Source organism: Microchirus variegatus (genome assembly GCF_963457635.1).
Source record: "Microchirus variegatus genome assembly, chromosome: 3".
In the NCBI taxonomy this organism is placed as follows: Eukaryota; Metazoa; Chordata; class Actinopteri; order Pleuronectiformes; family Soleidae; genus Microchirus; species Microchirus variegatus.
Genome location: NC_139804.1, coordinates 5349744 through 5372600, shown reverse-complemented (window position 1 = coordinate 5372600; position 22857 = coordinate 5349744). Strand labels below are relative to the sequence as shown.

Below are 22857 nucleotides of genomic sequence, written 5' to 3'. Positions count from 1 at the left end.
TAACACCTGAATTCCCCCCATGGGTATCAATTAAGGGTAATTTCATCTTATCTTTAAGTCATTAAGGTGTAAAAGCAATACTCTCTGAATTTAGAATCACATTAATTAAAGTCAGACTATTGGCGCGTGGCACCAGCTCTGCCTCCTCTTGTACACGTGTGGTTTCTTTCATGTGTTTGTACCATTGGTGGCCAGGACTTTGTGTGTTTTTTTTTTTTTTTGCACGGAGCAGGGAGTGAACATTGGTGCCCTGTGGCTCCTAATTTCACAATAACTGTATTCCCCTGGCTATATATTGCTGACATTAATGTTTTTTTTTTTGGCTGCTATCAGTAATGTTAGTAGGTGCTAACAGGTTGCTGGGCCATGGCAGCGACTTGCCATGTGCTTGACCCAGTGGAAAACTGACAAAGATGGAATAGACGCCACTGGAGCGGGGGGCCAGAAAAGAAATTTAGGTTAGGGCGGAATAAAAGAGGGGGAATGAATCTAACGCCACCATTCTTCTCTTCCACACAGGAGATTGGTCTTGCTCTGCTTGCCTCGGAGCTATTTACCATTTATTTCACCTTCGGTGCTTGAGTCATTTCATTATCACCTCCTTCGAGAGAATATGAAGGTTTGACACTCGCCCATTTCCTCCACGCTCTTCATGTCCCATTAATTCAGTTGGATGCCGGCAACTTAAACACCTCTAGCATCTAATCCAAATTACACTTCTGGGGAGTCGCGAATGTGTTGCATTGTATCTGTGATGCATATGTGTGCATATAGACAATCCATCTGATGCCAGGTGTCTTCTTTCAATCAAACATCTAACACAATACCACCAGGATTAGTTTCCCTCCATATCACACTAAGATCCAATCCCATTGCTCATATTTTTTTTTTTTTTTTTTACGCCTGTTCCTTCCCGTAACTCTTGGCATTCCCCGCCCTTCGAAAGGAGTAGTAATTAAAATCTACCCCATGAAATGAGACAGGTACATTATACTTCATCACGTAAGAAAATGCGACATAGATTCAACATGTAGTCGCACAAATAAAAAGGCTGTTTTTATGGAGCTATTGTTGACTAAACATACTATTTGTCTGCAGCAAAGCAGAGGCTTATATGCCCGTGGGAACCCGGTAAGGCCTTCGACTTCATGTTACCCCAGCCAGGATTTTAGCTAGTATTTTTTTCAGAGGGTGTGTCCCCCCTTGCACCGCCCCTGCTGACTCTGCTCTTCACTCTCCTGCATTGTGCGCCGCTGTACGCGGATCATTCGCATCCAACGCAGAATGGATGGATGGATTTCTCTATGCGCGTGCTGGCCGTAGTTTTTGCGACCAGCACGCGCCTGTCTATACCCGCGCGTCATCACAACATTGTTTCGGTGGTTACCGGGGGAAAAATGGGGCGTCTTTAGGGTGTCCTGCCTAAAAGTATGGTGTCTAATTTCTTATTATTGTCAGTACAGGACGCCCGGACGCCCTGCTGGCTAAAAGCCTGACCCCAGCAATAATCAGGACACCTCAGCCTATGCCTTCAAGTGAATGCACAAAAACGGTCGGGTGGGGCTAAGTGGTGTATGGGCAAGGGGTGAAATGGGATTGAACCTGAAAGTCTTAACAGCAGACTTTGAGAAATACAATGGAAAACACTGTTAAAGGATGTTACTACAATAGGGGGCTGTATTCTGGTCCCTGAAAACTGATATGCATAGAGAGATTTTGATTGACGCCAAGCCACCCGCACAAAGACAGAGGCAGAGAGAACCTGATTAGAGATAAAGCAGGAGAGTGCAGAGTGCTAATACTGCTTGTCAGTCTGCGTCATGTTAATTCCGTGATGCACTGAGGCTCCTTTTGTCTTGTTTCTGCAAGATAATTCACCTCTAATGTAGGCAAGGGCTTGCCAGGAAGTCATAAATCAGTGGAGCAAAAAAAAAACACCATTATTTTTAAATATTCATTTACTTTTCAAGCAACAAAAATTGGATTACACAGTCAAAGTCACTGTTTATAAAAACTCACTGAAGGCAGGAGCAATCATAAAACAGAGTTTGACTTCCTAAACTCTGAATGCATGAATATAAACATGTCATATATCAGTTTGAGCAAACTTTGCCTCGCAAAATAAGTAATTCATCGTCCTTCTGAATCCATTTCATGTTGATCCATCTTGCCCCTATATGCAGTACTTACTAATACGGTTAAATCAACAATTTGAACACAATAAGATATGATACGATATCACAGACTCTGCCGAGATGAGATTCTGTGCAGCATGCGATCAAAGTGAAATTGTATTTTAATGCCCATTTTATGCAGTTATATCACCTCATGAAAAACATATAGATAATCCTGTTCAGCCTTGAATTAGATATACATGCAATGACGATCAATATAAGGATCCAGATCGATTCAATTGTTGCGCACCATTATAGACCGTGAGGCGATTATTCACACTTTCTGATGTGCTTTCACGTCTCCAAAAGTCTATAACGACACCAGAAAAAGTGACAGGATTTGTCACTACACTCTTAGAAATAAAGCGCTAAGTAGAACCATATAAGGTTCTTCGGCTTGTCCTCATAGGAGAACCCTTTTTGGCTCCAGGTAGAAACTTTTTTTAAAGGTTTAAAACCCTTTATTCAGGAGAGGGGTTTTAAATGGTTCTCTGGATCAAAATGGTTCTCACTGGAACCATTAGTGTTACCAAGAACCCTTGAAAAAGCCTTTCTTTTCGGAAAGGGTTTTTCAGAAGCAAATGGTTCCAGGTAGAACCACAGGTTCGAAGGTGCAACGACTGCAGAGTTCCATCCTATGAAAAACAAGTGCGTCTCAGCTGTTTTCTGGAACACACACTCAAGAGCAGCAGGGGGTCAAAAGGTCCCGAGCTTATGCTCAGGTTACTGCTGCTGCTGCTGCTGCTGCTGCTGCTGCTGCTGCTGCAGTACAAAAGCATTCCAACCTTGGAAAACTTCCCTTTTATACAAGCAGGTCAAACAAATCCACTACAAGTGTGTTCGTCTCAAGCAGCAAACAACCTGTTATAGACTCTGAAACCTGCTGCAGGAGCCACGAAGACTGCCGGTTTCTTAACCTTTGCATATAGATATGTATATATATATACATATATATATATATATATATGTATATATATATATATATATATATATATTCAAGGTCTGATTTTCTGAAAAACTACTACAGTAAATGACTTGGTGTAGAAAAAACTACTGGATTTTCCTGTGCTATACTATAAGCCAGGGGTTCTCAAAGTTTTGATACCTGAGGGCCAATTTAGGAACCCAACATTGGACTGAGGGTCGCCAAAGGAAAAAAAAAAGGAAAGAAAACAGAAATAAATCCCATTTGTAATAATTTTAATTACCAGATTGCAGTTCTACAGTTTAGCGTTAAGTAATATAAGCGTTAATATAAAACTGGCTAATTACCCAGTATTTTGGCCATTGTTCTTACCTTCTAATTACAGGTTAATACCAAGTAACACATTTAGTTACCATATATTTACTGGGTAAATAGCTAGTAATTGGGGGCTGTAGCTACCTGCTTATTACCAGCTTATAACCCAATAATACACTAAAATTCATCATATAGAAACCAGGTAAATACCCAGTATTTTTGTTTACACTTATTGGTCTGTATCCAGTAATGTCCAATAAACATTTAACAAGCTTAGTAGCTCCTGGATTAAAACTATCAACTGTAATTCATTGCGGGCCGCCAGAAATGTTTCTGCGGGCCGCACATTGGCCCCGGGGCCGCACTTTGAGAACCAATGCTATAAGCAGTTGTCATGGTGCATGAAAACAACACAGTATTTATTGTTTTTCCCCAAACTGTGAAAAGTAAATTATTTAAGCAGTTGGATTCGGGAAACCGCACTCACATCTGTTAAATGCAAATAAATACTCATCTTCAAAATAGAGCCGGGGTTAGAACCATGCTTTTCTGAGTACATAAACAGAGAGCAGATGCCGAAATTGAATCCCGCACCGTCACCCCAGTTATCTGGTTTTCAAATTTATTTTGATTCAAGAGAAATAAAAGACTGCTCCATTATCGCTATCACTTTTTTCAGGTCCACTGGTGCTTGCCTGCCTGCCTGCCTGCTATCACACAGTCTTGACTTCACAGCAGTGCTTCTGGAGATACTCGGAGTGATAGGGAATTGAGAAATGGCCGTCAGGTGTCGGGGAACAAAGAGGCGTCGGGGGGGGGAAAATATGGGAGACTATCAGCCCTCCAGTCTGAGCTTGCAGATATGCGATAAAGCCTTTGCCTCCAGGAAGGAAGCTTACACACTCAAACGTTTTCTAACCAAGACTTTGGGAGACGAGCATAAACACACACACACACACAGAAAAAAAAAAAAATTTCAGATACACACCAACATGTTTTCCGTCTGTCTAACCCGCTTGTCTGTGCCTGTTGTGGCTCTCTCTGCACCTGAGGAGACTCCCTTTACTCGCTCAAAGACTTATTTTAAGCGGCTGCCAAAGTGCGTGTTCATTACACACAGAAAAGAAAAAAAAGAGAGAGAGACTGCACAAATACTGAAACAGCTCCAACTGTATCAGATAAAAACAAATCCTCCAGCCAAGAAAAAAAACAACAACAACAACAACACAGGCTTTTTCTGAAGGTTTGTGATACCAGAATATTGTGAAGAAGGGGCCACATGTGCACAGATTGTATGTCATTACAGATCACACTTATGATAGGTTGAAAATGTCATCTTACCGTCATCTAGGTCAGGCACGATTGTGATTTTGGCAGTGGGGAACTCAGAGCCCAGACGTCCCCCCATGGGCATACTGAGGGAGACGTTGAAGCTTTCCTCGTCTTCGTACAGGGAGTCGTCGATGACCACGACGCGGCAGAATTTCTCCGCCTCTCCTTTGTCGAAGCGCAGGATGCTGTGATGGTCCTCGGGCCTGGAGATGTAATCGGAGTACGAGAGCACCGTGGCGGGGATGGTGCCTGTGGCCGAGACTGAAGCAGCAAAGAAAACATAAAACATTAAAATCAATATATATGCTGTATTTTTTTTTTTTTTTTCCGGGAACAATGTTTACATGCTGCATCACTTATTTCCTGAGGAAGAAATGGAAAACTTTTCAGTTAAAACTTATTGCACAGAGAAAAAACAGTGAGCTGACTTTCTTTAAAAAAACAAAAAGTATCTCAGAATGACTTGAAATGTACCATCATAATAGTCAGCATCGCCCTGAACAAGGATTCGTTGAAAATATTTGAAAACCTCTTAAGGAATAATTTTAATGAATTTTTGAAATTCAGGAAATGATCCATTTGCCCTGATGCACTTTGACAGTGAGCTGACTTTAGTCTCAAAAACAAAAAGTATCTCAGAATGACTTGAAATGTACCATCACAATAGTCGGCATCGCCCTGAACAAGGATCCGTTGAAAATATTTGCAAACATCTTAAGGAACAATTTTAATGAATATTTGAAATTCAGGAAAATAATCCATTTGCCCTGATGCACTTTGACAGTGAGCTGACTTTCTTCAAAAAAACAAAAAGTATCTCGGAATGACTTGAAATTTACCATCATAATAGTTGGCATCGCCCTGAACAAGGATCCGTCGAAAATATTTGCAAATCTCTTAAGGAATAATTTTAATGAAATTTACCATCATAATGTTCTGCATATGTTCGTATCACTGTTAATATATGTGATATATGTATGTTCGTAATACTGTTTTTAACATGCAATTTGTTCAGCATGTGAAGTCTTTAGATGTCATCTTTACATTCAAATAAAAGAAAGTGCAATAAGAAGCTGCTTTTTCTCTTACATTTTGATCACATGATTGAAAAATCAGTAGGTTAATGTTATTATAGTTTGCCTTCCGTGCTTGTGGCCAGGTTCAAACAGAGATTTTGTGAAACCTAAAGTCAATGACATGTTGTTCTTAACAAAACTGCCTTTAACTGTGTGCAATCGTATTTTTGGAATAGATATTTGAAATGTACAAATAATACAAGTTAAATCGTAATTTAATTGTAAAATACAGTGAAAGTAATTTTAAATATCCGTTTATACTGTATTTTTCATTTACAGGGCAAAACTGTACATTTCAGTGACAGTAAAACAATGTCAATTTTACAGTCACATACTGGCAACCCAGCTGCCAGTTCTTTCTAACAGTGTATTCTCTTGGTCACTGGAGGTAGATTTTATTGAAAAAAATTATGACTTGATTCATGACACCAAGCACCTCTAACACCCACTGCGTACCCAAAACAAGAGAGGGATTAAAAGAAGAAGGCATATATAGCCAAGAGCCAAACTTCTGTCAGAAAAGCCACATTTACAAAACAAGGGAGAAAAAAAGTCCAAAAGGCAGATAAGGACAGCGATTGATGAAGTCATGTTGCAGAGAAGCTCAGAAAATACATCTGGCAGAATTGACAATTTCCTTGATGGCAGAAAAGTACATCTTTACCTTTCTGATACGACTTCGAACCGCGACAAAAGAGTTGTCTGTTTTCTTCTGTAATTACTTTTCCATGCTGAAGAGTACGAATTCCCTATATATCCCTATTTATCTCAAGGCGCTGTATGCAGCAGGGCCGGGACCTTACATTATGTTTCCTTTTGAATTTACACCTCCATTTTTAAAGGTGCTATCTTGTGACAATCGAGCAGCTGCCATCGAGTCGATGATGAAAAGGCGAACCTCTCGTCTCCTCACACCTACTTCTCAAGTGCAAGAGTGTAATACTTTTAAATCTTAAGCGTAGACGCCATTAGTGGTTTTTTCCACCGTTTTTTTTTCCCATTTTCCTCATTCACCATCTGCTGCTGCAACAACACCGTGCATGATAAGCACAGAGGTCCAGCCGAGGAAGAGGAAGAGCAGCACTCCATAACACATTTCTCTCCCTCAAGACTCGACACTGGACAGATTTCTATTCCCGGAGAATGAGCAGGGGTTTTAAACCACTGACATTTCACACTTGTGCTTGTGTGTGTCTGTGTGTGTGTGTGTGTGTGTGTGTGTTACCTTGCTGTGTGTAGCAGATGACCATGAGCTCCTGACTGACATCTCCACTCCGGCGCACAGGGATCAGCAGCTCACCGATGTCCTCCTCGATATTGTACACGGCTGACGGTATGGAGACCGTTGACTCTGAAAGAAAACGCGCGTAATTCAGTCATAGCTGTGAAAGATAGAGTTAAATATCCGATATTATACCCTTTTTCTACAAGTTAACCTAGTTTTCTGGTGTCCTAGTGAACATGTCTGTGGCATGCTTTGGTCAAAATACCTTAAGGATGAAGCACCACAGCAGTTCAATCATCCTGCCAAAACAGCCCTGTTCAGAACGCTCACTTTAGTAGTATCTCTAAATGTTTTTAAAAAAGTAAAACGAAACTTAAGGGACTGGAAATGACATCAGCCACAGAGGCTACTGGGATCTAACAGCAGTTAGCATTTGGAAAAAGTGATCATTTGCAGGCTCTAGCAGACACATTGGCGTCATTTATATAACATGTATCCACTGGACAGATAAATCCTCTGAGGCTGGAAGTTTGTGTAGCACTCTGCGCTGCACTGTGGAGCCAAGAATAGAACTTTTCGCGGACTTCCGGTTTTCTGATGCCGTTGCCCTCGCCTTCACTCTCGCGTTTTACGGACAAAGCGGAGCTCCGCAAGAGAACAATTCCAGGAATGTTTTAGCATAGTGACTTCCCAATGAGTGCGGAAGTCAACATCGCGTGTTTCATCTCCTGTACTTAGACCGAGGAGGACCACAAAAACATGGGTGAGTCATATTTTTTCACACTTTGGCGACTCGTAGGGCCTCCAGAGTCCCAAATATAAGGGTTTAAATGATTAAAAAGTTGATTTTGCATAATATGGGACCTTTAAATAGTTTTAGTTCCTGAACTAAAAAAAAAAAATACTCGTTGACATTAGGGTTGTCAATTTCCTGATAAGAAAACAAGGAACGGGAATAAATAAAATCCCATTCTCTACTATTATATTGAATACTTACTGTACTTAACACAATTTTGACGTTTTAAAATAGTATTTCTACTGTATGTCTATGACCATCCAACGTAGACTCACCACAAGCAACATGGCATTATAAATGAGTTTTTGTGTACTAAGTTAAGAACTACACCCACAATCCTCGGGTGTAATAGCGATGTCTGGAGCTGGAGGGTTTCACTGTTACCGTGGAGATGTTTAATATGATGTAAACAATCTAAATATACATGCATTAAAGAACCTGAAATACAGTGAACTGCAACACATTAACAGCACGGTTAAATTCAAAAGGAAGTGCGCTGGAGGAATAATAAGTCGACTCTTTTAGCTTTGACTTTTGTGCTTTCCACATTTTTTTTTCTTTTTTTAAGTTATCGATCTTTTTTCAAAATGTTATACGGACAGGATTCAGGCACATTAGATGGGCTTTCTGAAACAACAATGGAGAACATTTGTGGGAAAACAGAAAAAGCCTCAAAAAAAAAATCAACATTCTTTGCACCAGGAACCTTTAATCACGGGGTTGGAATCACAGCTTCAATTAGATTTCATCAAAAAAAAAAAAGAGATAAAATCTACTGATTATTTATCTGTGGCTTAGACTTGGCTTATGCAGCATGACCCAGGGAGACGGCGCTGATTAGCGAATCAGTGGGTGATAAAGTATTCTGTGAAGATGCTGCTGCTCAAGAAAATAGCCGCTAATCCTTTACCGAATTAAACAAATCAACGCGAGCGCTGTTGTTCGTCGCAAGAACACAGCCGTGTGTTTGCAAGCGGCGGCATGTTCAACCGTTTGTATTTTATTTTGTAGTGAGAGTGAAACTCACTGGCAACTCTCCATCTCTTTGTCTCTGTCTGAGCTTTGTACAGCAGCCAGAAAGGGAATGAGCTTGCAACATTTCAGCCATGAAATCCCGCAGAGCTCAGAAAGGGGCCTCGTATCCCTCGCGCTGAGAATCGTGGTCATGCACGTTAATAAAACTGTACTGATATGTTAAAAAAAAAAAAAAAAAAAAAACGTGACCTGTCCTACAACCCAAAGTCCACGCTCGCAATTATGAAAGTTCACGTGGCAGACTCTTCGGTTTATGCGTCAAACAGCTGTTTTTTGTTGTTGTTTTGTTGATCCAAGCCACTTTAGTCTGCCTGGAATCATTAATTTGTCACCGTTTCATGGTGGCAGCCCTTGGGCTGTTCCATTTTCTGCTTTCAGTGGAAAAGCCAACACAGTTTTATTTGACCTTGAGAGGTTGAAATGCATAATAATGATAAACAGCGCGGCTGCAGGAGTCACAGGTATGAGGAATAAAAAAAAAGATAGAGGTTTCGCACGAGAGAGCGAGATAGCTGCCGGTTTTTCTTGATTGCCCCGCAGAGACTGATGTTTTGGGCGAAACAATGCTCCGACTAAACATGATAATTACCATAAATTGTTGACAGCAAATTCATCTCGGTTTTTTTTTTTGGAGCCCTTTGGGAAGAGGAGAGGAAGCGTCATCTTTATTTATATTGAACGATTCCCTATCTCGGCTCGATCATTTGAGCGGTTTTCACAAACGCTGTGCTTCGTCCATATTTGCATAATGATCATTGAACATGCAGCGGAGGTCAGCGCGGGCGCCTCCACACGTCTTTGACCTTGTTTATCTGTTCTCGTGGGAAGAAAACGGAGCTCGATACATTTTTTGTTTGTTGCCGTTTTCTCATTATTAAGCAATTTCCGTTATCAGGTTGGGTTCAAGATGTTTCGCAAGCTCTTCTCGGGCTTCATGTTAAAATAAGGCAGGTCTGTTAATATCGTGCGCTCGGATGCTCTCAGGAAGTCAATATTAGATAAGGTGTATCTGAGCTGGTTTGGGAACCTTTCTGTGCACAGGAATCCAAAAAGCTGACAAAGTTGGTCCAGACTGCAATAAAAAAATAATCAACGGTGTTTGCTTAAACATGTGCAGAGAATCCTTTGCACTCTTTCCCCCCGCGTTCTACAGTGTGAATACAACCATGAGGCAGATGCCACAGAGTTCAACGCTGCAAATCTAATTAATTCAGGAACTAATTTGTCCCAAACTCAATCACAACTCCGAACAGCAGCCAAAAATAAGCAGCCATAATCGCACAAAACATGAATACAAAGGACTCCTGCACAAATGTACCTTTGTAGTTTAGCTATGTGCTCAACAACGCACGTACTGTCAACCTTTAATGTTATTACCTGCAGATAAAAGGACATATGCTGCATTATGTGTTGTTGAGAATCAGGGTAGGGCATATAGTTTGTCATAGGTGTGCCCTTTATTCAAAACACAACAGAAACCCCTTTGTCTGTTCTACAATGGGTTTCTTTCCGTATGATAACTGATAACATGTGCAGATAATATTTCATGTCCCTGTAAAATTGTGTTGCTGTCAAGACTTCACTATAGCTGCAGTTGTAAGACCCGAGTGCGATGCTTTGTTAGAGCACAAAATCAAAGCAAAAAAACATGAAAAGGAAGGTACCATGGCAATGTTTGCTCTTGACTATGTTTTTCATTCGGTTGTATTTTTAGACGGAACAACAATTTTAGTGCATAAATCAAAGTGTACACCGTTGAATTAATATTAAAAACAAAGGAAGAAAGGAATTGGGCTTGTAACTGAAAGGTCACCAGTTCAAATGCCAGGAAGGGCCAAAGGCTGAGGTGCCCTTAAGCAAGGCATCCAATCTTCTATTGTTCCCCAGCTGCAGATGTCAAATTCGCTATCACTGTGAATTTGACAATGATGTGTGTACTAAAGTAATTGAATATCTTTAAAATCAATACCCTAACCGTGAGAGGATAAATGAGTCTTGTGTCTGTCCGCCCATGTCTGTCAGACAAGTCTGATAGTTTTGCTTGACAGAGCTCGTTTTCAGATGAAGGATGCAGCATTCAAATAATGTTAAATTGTGACTAGCCCTTACCCTATCTCTTTAAAATGGATACCATAACCCTAACCCTGATAGGATAAATGAGTCTTGTGTCTGTCCGCCCATGTCTGTCAGACATGACTGATAGTTTTGCTTGACAGAGCTCGTTTTCAGACGAAGGATGCAGCATTCAAATAATGTTAAATTGTGACTAACCCTTACCCTATTTCTTTAAAATCGATACCCTAACACTAATAGCATAAATAAGTATTGTGTCTGTCCGCTCCTGTCTGTCAGACAAGTCTGATAGTTTTGCTTCACAGAGCTCGTTTTCATTGTGACAGAATAACAACATCAACAACAACAACAAAAGTTTTGAATCCCTGAGTGTGACATCACTACTCACCATCGTCAGGGTCCAGGATCTCCACAGTAGCGACCTCAGGATATTCAAGCGCCGCCATCACGGGCTCAGACAGAACGATCTGAAAGGTCTCCGACACTTCGTACTCGCTGTCGGACAGGATTCGAACCCTCCAAGTGGCCGTGGTCTGACCGGGGTTGAACTGCACCTGCTTTTGAGATTTCCCCCGGAAGTCTTTGTCCTTTTCTGCAGTTCCATCTTTCGTACCGATACCTTAAAAAGAATATGTCAGTTATTATTATTAACATCTGCATTATATTAATTTACACGTTTCTGTTTTTCTTCTATCTCCTGTGAAATCTCTACATCCCACCCCCGTCTATTGGGCTTCAGTTTCCCGCTCATCAGTGCTTGAGGCAACCATTGTGAGCTCGAAGCCAATTATCCCTCATGTCAGCCTGGTTTCAGCAGAAGAAACGAGATTGGTGACTTTTGTTGTCTGACCTTTAGCACGTGATCACTTTGATGGGCTTCACAGTCACTACCGCAGTGACACTTGGCGGATTCCTGTTGAGAGGCAGCGCTGAAGCCAGTAAAATGTCACAGAGCCTCTCCATTGTTTTTCGCTAACTGGTCACAGAACACACAGCAGGGAGTCGGGCAGTTAATATAAAGAATGTGGCTGTGAATCCAGCAGGATGGCAACAATGTAACAAAAAATGCAATTTATTATTTGTGATAAATGAAGCCGTTGAGTAACAGGAACCTTTTCTAAAATGATGTTTTTGTATCCATAAATTACGGATTAAAAAGCTGAGATATCATATCGCAAGTGCAGACGAGACCTTCAGTAGACTGAGCAATTATGGAAAAGCTTGAGTTTTGGTTCTTGAGTAAATTCTATTCTTAGCTGAAAATAAAAAAAAAACGCGGGCTTTGATATGCAAGTACAGACAGGAGGAAAAAGGGCTTCGGCTCATATGTGCGGAGATAAAATGGTCAAGTTCAATGGAGCCTGAAAATCTGCAGTCTTCAAAGGCTCACTGGGAGAAGGATGAGTATGATTTTTCTCCCAACTCCATCTCCCTCGCAAGGCTGGGATTGGATGGCGCCGATCACAGGGAGTCACTCTGAGACGGTGTGGCAGGTGCGCTCGCCGTGGCCTCCAAACCGGTGCCATCTGCACTGACCAGTGAAGCACGAGTCCACGAGTGGGCTCCTCTGATGAGCGATTCCTCAGGTGCCGGCCGGGGGAAAGCAGAGTTACCCCTCACGCTAAACGAGAATGCACTGGCCTGTGATCAGTCACAATCTCACTGCAACAATGAGGCAGATGGGTGGCTCGAATTGTCAGGCTGCTCTGGTGGCCTATTTATGCTGGTTAATCAAAAATGGTGCAGTCCAGAGGAAGATGGAAAGCCTCAAAGCAAGTTTGCTACTTTCTGGATATTTTACTTTTTGGGGCAAAGTGCAAATAGAGATCGACGCAATAGGACAAAGAAAAGCTTTTTTTTTTTTTTTGGTTCTGACTAAAAATGTAAATCGTCCTTCGCTGACTGTAATATTATAAAGTAGACAACACAAGTGGTTGCACCACTTTTCAAGACAGAAACGTTGTTATTGTTCGTCACAATTGGAGGACGTTGTTAAAGCAAAAATGTTAGTGCTTTGAAAAATTGCATCTTTCCTTTGTGAGCTTTCCATCACCGGCATGGAGAGGACAGTCATCCTCTCCTCGTCCGTTATGGTTACCCTTCAATAATGTGAAAGCTGTTGCAGAAATAAAAACTGCAGTTTGGACTTGAGGGCACTCAAGATAAAAATATAGACATAAAAAGACCATTGTCTCTGGGCACTTAAGCGCAAGTGTGAGTGCAAGTTTTAAAGCAGAGCTCCTTTCATTTGAAAAATGCACTGTTTTGTTGTTTAATATTACTTTGCAAAGAGATGACCGTGGAACATCCCATAATACCTCGAATGGAACATCAAAACACTTTGTTAATATAAATAAATCAAGACATCAGTAGTCAAATCCTGCTCCCACCAGCTCAGAGATATATCTTAAGCAGACCTAGACCGGAAGTTCCAATTAAGGCTGTTTTTTAGTGTGTATCTGCGTCATTACCTTGTTTAAGAAGCCCTGAAGGTTCAAAACAAACAGTTCAGCCACTGATGAGAACGCTGTGTTTTATTGCAATCTCGGGCTCAGCGAGATCTCTGAAAAAACCCGGTCCGGTTACGTAAACACCGGTTCTCCGGAACAGCAGATCGTCCGGTTGCGTACATTATACCGCAGAAGAAGAATAACGTCCGTTGTGGAGGTGGTTCACGAGCGACAGTGTCTTCTGACTCTGGGTCTGACTCTGGGTCAAAGTCATAAAAGGGACTGAGAGCGCGTGTGCTGATTATGTTACTTCCGGGTACTGGCCAATCACAAGACTCTGTCTTCTGGGTGAGAGAGTTGAGTCTCAAATCTCGCGGCTGGGAAACACCCCGCTAGAAAAGAGGATTTCTATCGGCTCGTTTACAGCAACTAGGAGGTTTTTGACCATAAAAACAAGTTAATGTATGTAAGTAGACCTCCATAACTAACACATATGTGCAACAGGACCACTCTATGTGAGCTTTAAATCAGATTTAATTATTTAGAAGGTTTACCCGTTCATTCAACGCCTCCACATTCAATTACCGCCATTCCCTGCTCACTGGCATCAGTAGGATGAAGATCTGAATCACCGAATTACAACTCGTCCAGAACTCTGCTCCTGGAATAATTCGCCGTGACGGAGAAATTTGATCGCATCACAGTCCAATCTTGTCTATGCTACACTTCAGCTGTTTCTTTTAGGACTGATTTTAAAAAAAACATTTTATTGCTGACTTTTACAGCTCCGCACAGCCTTGGCCTCAGGGTTATTCAACTGAACATTTAGAGCCGCACTCTGCTTCTTGATCCCTGAGATCCTTCAGACACCTCTTTACCGGTTGTTCCCAGATCGACGACAGGTCGGAAACTGAACGCCGACGCGGCGTTTATTCGATCAGAGTGAGAAGCTCAGAGCTGCCGTTTTATAACTCTGTGATTTTACTGAATATTTAAAAAAAATTTTTTTACTTTTCATCGCTTGTTTTCCCTCCGCGAGTTACAATTAGGGATATCTTAATGAGCTATTTTGGTCCCAATTCTGATCTGTTTACAGTTGAGTCCCAATCCAATACTTGCATTTGCTGACATAAGAACATTTTTTTATGGTCACTGTCAGTAAAATATAATCCTGACTGAGAGAAAGAAGAGTAGAATCCTGCTGTAAAGGCAGCACGTACGGCTGAAAGAAGGAGAAAGGGGAGCGGAGCTAAACCAGTGTGTGTTTTTTTTAGTACATCATATCTTTAAACTGTGACTGCGATGCTGGTGGTTTGATAGTGGAGCGTTTACATTTATATTCTGTGCAAACACTGACAAGTGTTGTTGTTCCACTGACATTCGCCTGCTTTAGTCCTCACTAAAGTGTGTGCTCTTGTATTTGTTGCTTTGTGAGGACCTTAAAGAAAACACATATAAACCATATGGATATTTTGAGAAAGTGAGGACATTTTGGCTGATCCTCACATCTTTAAAGGGATTTTTTTTGGGGTAGTGAGGGATAGAGTTGGGTTTAGTTTAAGGTTAGGAAAAGGGTTAGGTTAGGTTATTTAATTGTGATTAGGGTTAGAGTTAGGGTAAGGGGATAGGGCCCCAAACTCAAATGTCCTGCGGGCCACTAATTTGGTCAGTAGGGGGCTGGTCAAGTCCGGAAAAAAAAAAAGTTTCACTTTTTTGAGAAAAAGATATAGAAATTTGAATATTTATGATGATATTTCACATAATTTCAAAAAATAAAATATTTGTTTTGTTTTGATCTATCTATCTGATAGCAGCTAGCTAACTACAACGCTAGCTCGGTATAGCATCTATCTATCTATCTATCTATCTATCTATCTATCTATCTATCTATCTATCTATCTATCTATCTATCTATCTATCTATCTATCTATCTATCAGCAGCTAGCTAACTACAAAGCTCACTAGATATAGCATTTATGTATCTATCTGATAGCAGCTAACTAACTACAACGCTATCTATCTATCTATCTATCTATCTATCTATCTATCTATCTATCTATCTATCTATCTATCTATCTATCTATCTATCTATCTATCTATCTATCTATCTATCTATCTATCTATCTATCTATCTATCTATCTATATGCTAATGCGTGTACTTACTGACAAATGACTTTTCCCCCAGGTATTTACATAATTTCACAAAATAAAGTATTTGTTTGGATATGGAACGATACTTTATTAAGTGGTGGGCCACATGAAATTGATTGGGGGGCCCCATGTGTCCCACGGGCCGTGAGTTTGAGACCTCTGGGCCAGAAAATGCATTATGTCCTCGCATTGAATATAAGATGATGATCTGCCTATCTAGGTGTGCTTGTTTTTTTTAATTTGAGTGTGAGAAGCCGTGTGAGATGCTCTAAAGGTCAGCGACATTTGCATATCACCTCAGAGACCCGTCATTAGCCTGAGGCTCCGGAGCATGCAAAGTTATACATGACAGTACAATAAATATTCTATGGGATTTGACCTTTAAAGTTAGTTCATTTTATAGACAGAATAAATGAATGCACTAAAAAAAAAAGGCCATTCATGCCAGTAGTAAAAATTCCTCTCACTCATAAATGCTTGGCTATTTTGACAGTATAAACAGGTTTTGTTCACTTACTTCCAGCCAGTAAACCGCCTCGACTAACATTTAGAGCGGTGTCTTTGCACGGCTGCCAACTCCATGTGACCTTTGCAGTTCCCAAAGGATGGTTCCTGTGTTATAGTGTGTTCGGAATATATATTACCCGCCAAATGACAAGAGGTGAAAGGCCGTGACCCTTGTCTTTATAAAGGTCGTCTGGGTCAGCCTCGTCCTAAAATACTGCATGTTGATGTGTCTGTGTGGACTGTGGAGGCTTATCCATCAAAGTCTTGGCTCAAGGCACTCAGTTAAAAAACAAAAGACAGGATCCCAAACAGTGACAAGGATTGTGTGTCTGTGTGTGTGTGTGTGTCTGATTATTTTTTTGTCATCGTCTTTGTTTGCGTTCAAAAAGCCTAAGAGCAATTAGTTTTATATTACAACATAAAGATAAGTACATCTAATATTATTATTTTATTATTGTTTCCTTTAATGTTATGCAGTGCTTCTGAAACGTCTGTTATCCTTCTTTATCATTTTAATATCAACATGATTGTGTTTAGGATCCAGTTGTACTGCTTTTCATTGTTGTAATGTAACTGTCTGATACAACATTTTAATTTCCCTTCAGGGATTATTTAAGTATTCTATCTTTAATTATTTATTTTATATTTATTTATTCAATAAATTCACAACACCTGAGTGAGCGATATGCTCAATTAAAACATTCAAAGATCTATCTATCTATCTATCTATCTATCTATCTATCTATCTATCTATCTGTCTGTCTGTCTGTCTGTCTGTCTGTCTGTCTCTGTCTGTCTGTCTGTCTGTCTGTCTGTCTGTCTGTCTGTCTGTCTATCTATCTATCTGTCTGTCTGTCTGTCTGTCTGTCTGTCTGTCTGTCTGTCTATCTATCTATCTATCTATCTATCTATCTAATAGCAGCTAGCTAACTACAGAGCTAGCTGGATATATCATCTATCTATCTGATAGCAGTTAGCTAACTACAAAGCTAGCTAGATATAACGACCATCTATCTATCTATCTATCTATCTATCTATCTATCTATCTATCTATCTATCTATCTATCTATCTATCTATCTATCTATCTATCTATCTATCTATCTATCTATCTATCTATCTGATAGCAGCTAGCTAACTACATAGCTAGCTAGATATAGCATCTATCTATCTATCTATCTATCTATCTATCTATCTATCTATCTATCTATCTATCTATCTATCTATCTATCTATCTATCTATCTATCTGATAGCAGCTAGCTAACTACAAAGCTAGCTATATATAACACCTATCTATCTATCTATCTATCTATCTATCTATCTATCTATCTATCTATCTATCTATCTATCTATCTATCTATCTATCTATCTATCTATCTATCTATCTATCTATCTATCTATGTGCTAATGCGTGTACTTACTGACAAATGACGTTTCCCCCAGGTAGCCCCGACGTTTCAGCGCCACCTCCAGGAACTTCACGCCTTCGTCCACCACGTAGCTTTCCTTCTCCAAAGATATCCATGCCCAGTTCAGCCGGAATTGCTGGTTCTTCAGCGAGTTTCCTCCTGCAGACAAAAAAAACAAACAAATAATAATAATTAGCAGCGTTAATGTGACGTCAAATGTCGCAACTTAAAACAGATGAAACGGCGAAAGAAAAAACAAAGATGAAAAGTTCCAATAAAACACCCCCATTATTATAGTGATATCTTGGATAGCTTCAGGACTTGACTTCACTCAGTGGGGAGGTACGAGCAGAGCAGAGGCAATTTCGCAAAAAGAAAAAGAAAAAAAGAAAGAAACAAGGTTTGTGCTTTCTTTCTGCTTCATTTCTAATTAAGATAAAAGGTGTCTGTTTCCTGTCTGAACTGGGCTTTTTTTTTTTTTTATCCTTCGTCTTTTGAAGTCGGATTCAAAGGCCGACGCTACAGTCCTGGAGGGCATTGCATTTGACCATAAAGACTCACACACACACACACACACACACACTCTCGTGGGCATCAAACACACAGGCAGGAAAACTGCAGAGTCGTACACACACACACACACACACACACACACTGACTGATACATAAATTATATAGCACTTTAATATTATAATATCTACAGCACTGGCTGACTGTTTAAATAATGACTGAGAAAAAGCCAATAAAATATAAGCTCCGAGTCCTGAAATGCATGCAGAACCTTACTTTCAACAATATTTCTTATTTTTTCCTTTTAATCATTTGAGATACTGAGCAAAGTAAATAGTCACCACGGTAACATTGTAACTAAAATCCACGGTATTGTCGTTTTTGTAATGTTTTTATTTTTCAAATAATTTAACGTTTCAACTTTGGTTAAAAAAAATGTTTTTGAATTTGTTTCAACTTTTTCATTTTCTTAAAGTTATATTTCAACTTAAAAAAAAAAAAAATTAAAAAAATATAATGTTTCAATTTTTGTCAAATTTCTTATTTTTTTTAATTTAACATTTTAACTTTTGTCGTTTTTTTTTGTTTTTCTTTAAATGTAATGTTTCAATGTCACAGAGACTCAGGAATAATGTTCATATAACAAACTGAACAGCAACAACAACAGTACAGACAAAATATTTGCATTAAAAAAAATATTTTGCAGACTGCAAATCATGTTTATGTTTTTGGCATGTAGCGCCTACCACATACTGCCGTCTACCAATCATTGCAGTCAGTAGAGTCTCAGTTGCCGAGCAACCACGGGTTGCAAGTTAAGTCAGAAAACGAAACCTAAAAGACCTCGGTATTTTGAATTTGAATGTAGTAACCGTTTTTTTGGGCCACATTCTTACATATGGCACCTTTAAAAAAATATAATGTTTCATTTGAATCAGGTGTTTTTGGAGCAGGGCAACATCTAAAACATGGCAGGGCAGTGTTAGGTTTACATATACCTGCTAATTTTAATATGGAAGAGGCAATGGAGACATTTAGACATAGACTTCTTGACAATTTCTTCTAAAATAACTGCAAGTGGTTCCAGGGATACCACATCTCAGAGGCCTGACAACACCTCCAGGATACATTCCCCCAGGGCCAAGCACTCGAGTGATGATCCAAGCCCACTGAGCAGTGATGTGATGTGGCCAAAAGTTAAGCAACGTTGAGTTCTACAGTTCCGTTGTTCAAAGGTTAGGGAGAAAAACAACAACAACAACATGCCCTCTTTAGTCCAGATGGCAACAAGACATTTAACTTAATAGAGATTAAGGCCTTGAAGAAGCAGTGGAGTAAAGGATCCCTGGACAAGACGGTGAGTACCAACCTCCTCTAAAAAAAACGATATAAACGATTGCCTGGCAACCAGGTAGAGGACGATAAATCTTCAGAATTTGAGACGAGAGGTGTTTGGGTAACACATTTCCCACAGGGATGTAACTAGAATCTACACACACTTGGCTCAGAGACGTAGCCAACAGTAACAGTTCCTGATTGCGCCACTCATCCTTCAACCTGATCGATACAGATGTCACAGCTTTTCCAGGACTGACGAAAACACTCACAGCGCATCACACGGCAGGGTTTTTTTTTCCCATTCACGAGTACACGTGACGCATACAAAGCATCCGATGTGTAGCGCGTTTATATTCACAACCATTCACAACCATCAGGGGCAATTTGGTTTTTCCGTGTCTTTAAACTGCCGACCTTCTGGCAGGTGGATGAGCCTCCTTTAACTCCTGAGCCACAGCCATACAGGGACACTTATGTCATTAAAAAAAGACCTTAAATATCACCAAATCAATCAATGAAACATTCACTTTAGCATCATTTAAGTATGAACAAAAAGCTACACCTTTTTCCACAACATAAACAAACATTTGCGGGCTGTAAATGAATGTCTTTAATCTCTTATCATGACTTATCGTAGTCATTTTACGACTAAGCAGAATGCATTTTTACTACCGCACAGATCCTTTGAGACCTCGGTCGTCTTAAGTATGCGCACACGCCAACTGCGAATGCTCCTTATAGTATAACCCTTTGTACCCCAGTTTGGGGCACGCTTTTGTTATTGGTTACCATGGAAACTTGCTCGAGTTTATGTGAGAAGGTCAGCCAGCCAGTGTGTGCCCATACGTGTGAAACTCAGTGCTCAAAGAATACGAGGGAATACAAATGACGTTCAAGCCTGTTGTGACTCGAAGGATGTAGCATCGAAATAATCCTGGGAGACATTATTGCTAAGGTTGTGTCACTTTAAGTGACAGAAACTTGATTTGTCTTGAGCCCATGAAAAGTCGAAATTATGAGATAAAAAGTCAAAACTATGAGAAAAAAATTTGAAATTATGAGATAAGAGTCAAAATTATGAAATAAAAAATTGAAATTATGAGATAAAAGTCAAAATTATGAAATAAAAAATGTGAAATGAGATAAAAATGTGAAATTATGAGATAAAATTTGAAATTATGATAAAAAGTTGAAAATTATAAGATAAAAATGTGCAATTATAAGTTAAAAAGTCTAAATTATGAGATAAACATTTTAAATTATGAGAAAAAAATTTGAAATTATGAGATAAAAGTCAAAATTATGAAAAAAAAATTGAAATTATGAGATAAAAGTCAAAATTATGAAATAAAAAATGTGAAATGAGATAAAAATGTGAAATTATGAGAAAAATGTCGAAAATGATAAGATAAAAATGTGAAATTATGAGATAAAATTTGAAATTATTAGATAAAAAGTTGAAAATTATAAGATAAAAATGTGCAATTATAAGTTAAAAAGTCTAAATTATTAGAGAAACATTTTAAATTATGAGATAAAAATGAGAAATTATGAGATAAAAAGTCAAAATTATAAGATAAAAGTCAAAATTATGAGATAAAAATTGAAATTATAAGTCACAATTAACGGGTAAAAGTTGAAATTATGCTTTTAACATTTTATATCATATTTATGACTTTTTATCTCACTTTGCCTTGTGTAGAAAGTAGCACACATTCATAGATTGGCACCAAATTTAAGTTAATGCTCCTGACAGCCTTTGATGTCAAAAACATGAAAACAATGACTCCAATCACTTGTTAAATCAACAAAGTACTTATTATTGTATGTGAATTATGAATTGTAAAGGGTCTAAAGAGCTCGACTGGTTCTTAAAAATTAGCACGTGTCGTGCAACTTGAGAGTTGTCGCCTGCTGCTACTGGATAAATCGATGGCGACGACTCGCCATAAAGAATCCGGCCGGTCCTGAAAGTGTTGGAATAACAGTGAAATTGGCAGAAGCGTTTCGCGGGGGTATTGTTCTGAAGGTCTCAGCGTGTAACACGAAACTCCTCAGAGTCTACGACACGTCGCCCGAGCTGTTACGCTCCGTAAATCTGTCACGACCTGCCACGCGCTCCACTCTGTCCATTTCCTTTCTCAATGGCTACGTGGAGACCTTTACACATTCACCCCGGGGTGTTTTATTGTGTGTGAGGGGGAATGCGTTTATGAGTTGGTGTGTGTGTGTGTGTGTGTGTTCTCCGCACCTGTTCAGAGCGTTTTGTTTTTTTCTTTGGTCTAATAGTGTAAATGCACTTTCCATTCGGACAATACGGCGCCATGACGGGGATAAAAAAAGGACAACGCCAGTGTGATGCACGAGGAAAAAAACCACAGGGGTGCAGTGTTTATTTTTCTCCCTGCCTCAAAAACCAACAACTCATTTGAATCATTTAGATGAAAAGGAGCTAATTTATTCAGCATAAACACGCAGCGATACTTTGATGTTTTCTACAAGATAGAGGAAAATTGAGTTGTGAAGACGGTTCGTAAAGGATGCTCGATAACAAATGCCGTTCTTTCTCTACGTGTGCGGTGGTTTAGTCTGCAAATGAAATAATAATACGATAACGATGATAATAACAATAACACGGCTCCAGCTCCACCTCAGACTCAAGATACAGCAACATCAGCGCATTGTGAATCATTTATTTTGTAGATTTTATGAAAAGAGTTTATGTATTTGAAAATACTGTGATATGACTTCAGGGGCACGGTTTTAAAAATAGCTGCGCATGAACTCAGCGAGTCCCTGACCTTGTTACAGGCTAACTCTAAGAATCGTTTTCCTTCATTATTAATGATGTGTGAAATTGTCGGCTGATACTGAAGTTAGAGTAACCATTTGTTTTCTCCTGAGCTGGAACACACACACACACACACACACACACACACACACACACACAAACAATAAAATCTCAATTATAAATAATGACACTTTCTTTCAGCCTTTCGTACGATCACACTACCTCTGAATAATCACAAAGTTCAGTCATTCGAATGTGTGAAATAGCTGTTATCAGTGAATGTGACGCAATCAATGGATTATGAAATAAGAGTCAAGCGTGAATATGAATATGAGACAAAATCGGGGGTTTAACTTGGTTACACTGCTGCCTCCTACAGACACTCTGAAAATGAAATCAAGAAGAATCTCTGATATTTATGGAAGCCCATTACTGCCGGGAAAAAAGGAGGTAAAACTTAGCCTTGATAATAAAAACATCCTCAAAGTCGAAATTAGAAAAAAGAAATTCAAAATTATGAGATAAAAAGTTGAAATTATGAGATAAAAAGTTGAAATTATAAGATAAAAAGTTGAAATTATAAGATAAAAAGTCAAAATTATGAGATACAAAGTCGAAATTATGAGATGAAAAGTAAAAATTAAGAGATGAAAAATTTAAAATTATAAACTAAAAGGTCAAAATTATAAGATAAAAAGTCAAAATTATGAGATGAAAAGTCAAAATTAAGAGATGAAAAATTTGAAATTA

At 39.3% G+C, this 22857-nt stretch overlaps 1 protein-coding gene across 1 annotated transcript in view; it reads right to left on the bottom strand.

The window, feature by feature from the left end:
- LOC310924621 (FRAS1-related extracellular matrix protein 2-like) overlaps window positions 1-22857 on the bottom strand; it is a gene marked incomplete at its 3' end in the record, with an annotated part of 90193 nt that overhangs the window by 28932 nt on the left and 38404 nt on the right. Inside the window, exons 3-6 of the mRNA XM_083886409.1 lie at window positions 17481-17627; window positions 11340-11570; window positions 7048-7173; window positions 4756-5007 (exon numbers count right to left, since the gene is read on the bottom strand). Of these exons, the coding sequence (XP_083742535.1) occupies window positions 4756-5007; window positions 7048-7173; window positions 11340-11570; window positions 17481-17627 (756 nt within the window). The remainder of the gene's footprint in view (window positions 1-4755; window positions 5008-7047; window positions 7174-11339; window positions 11571-17480; window positions 17628-22857) is intronic.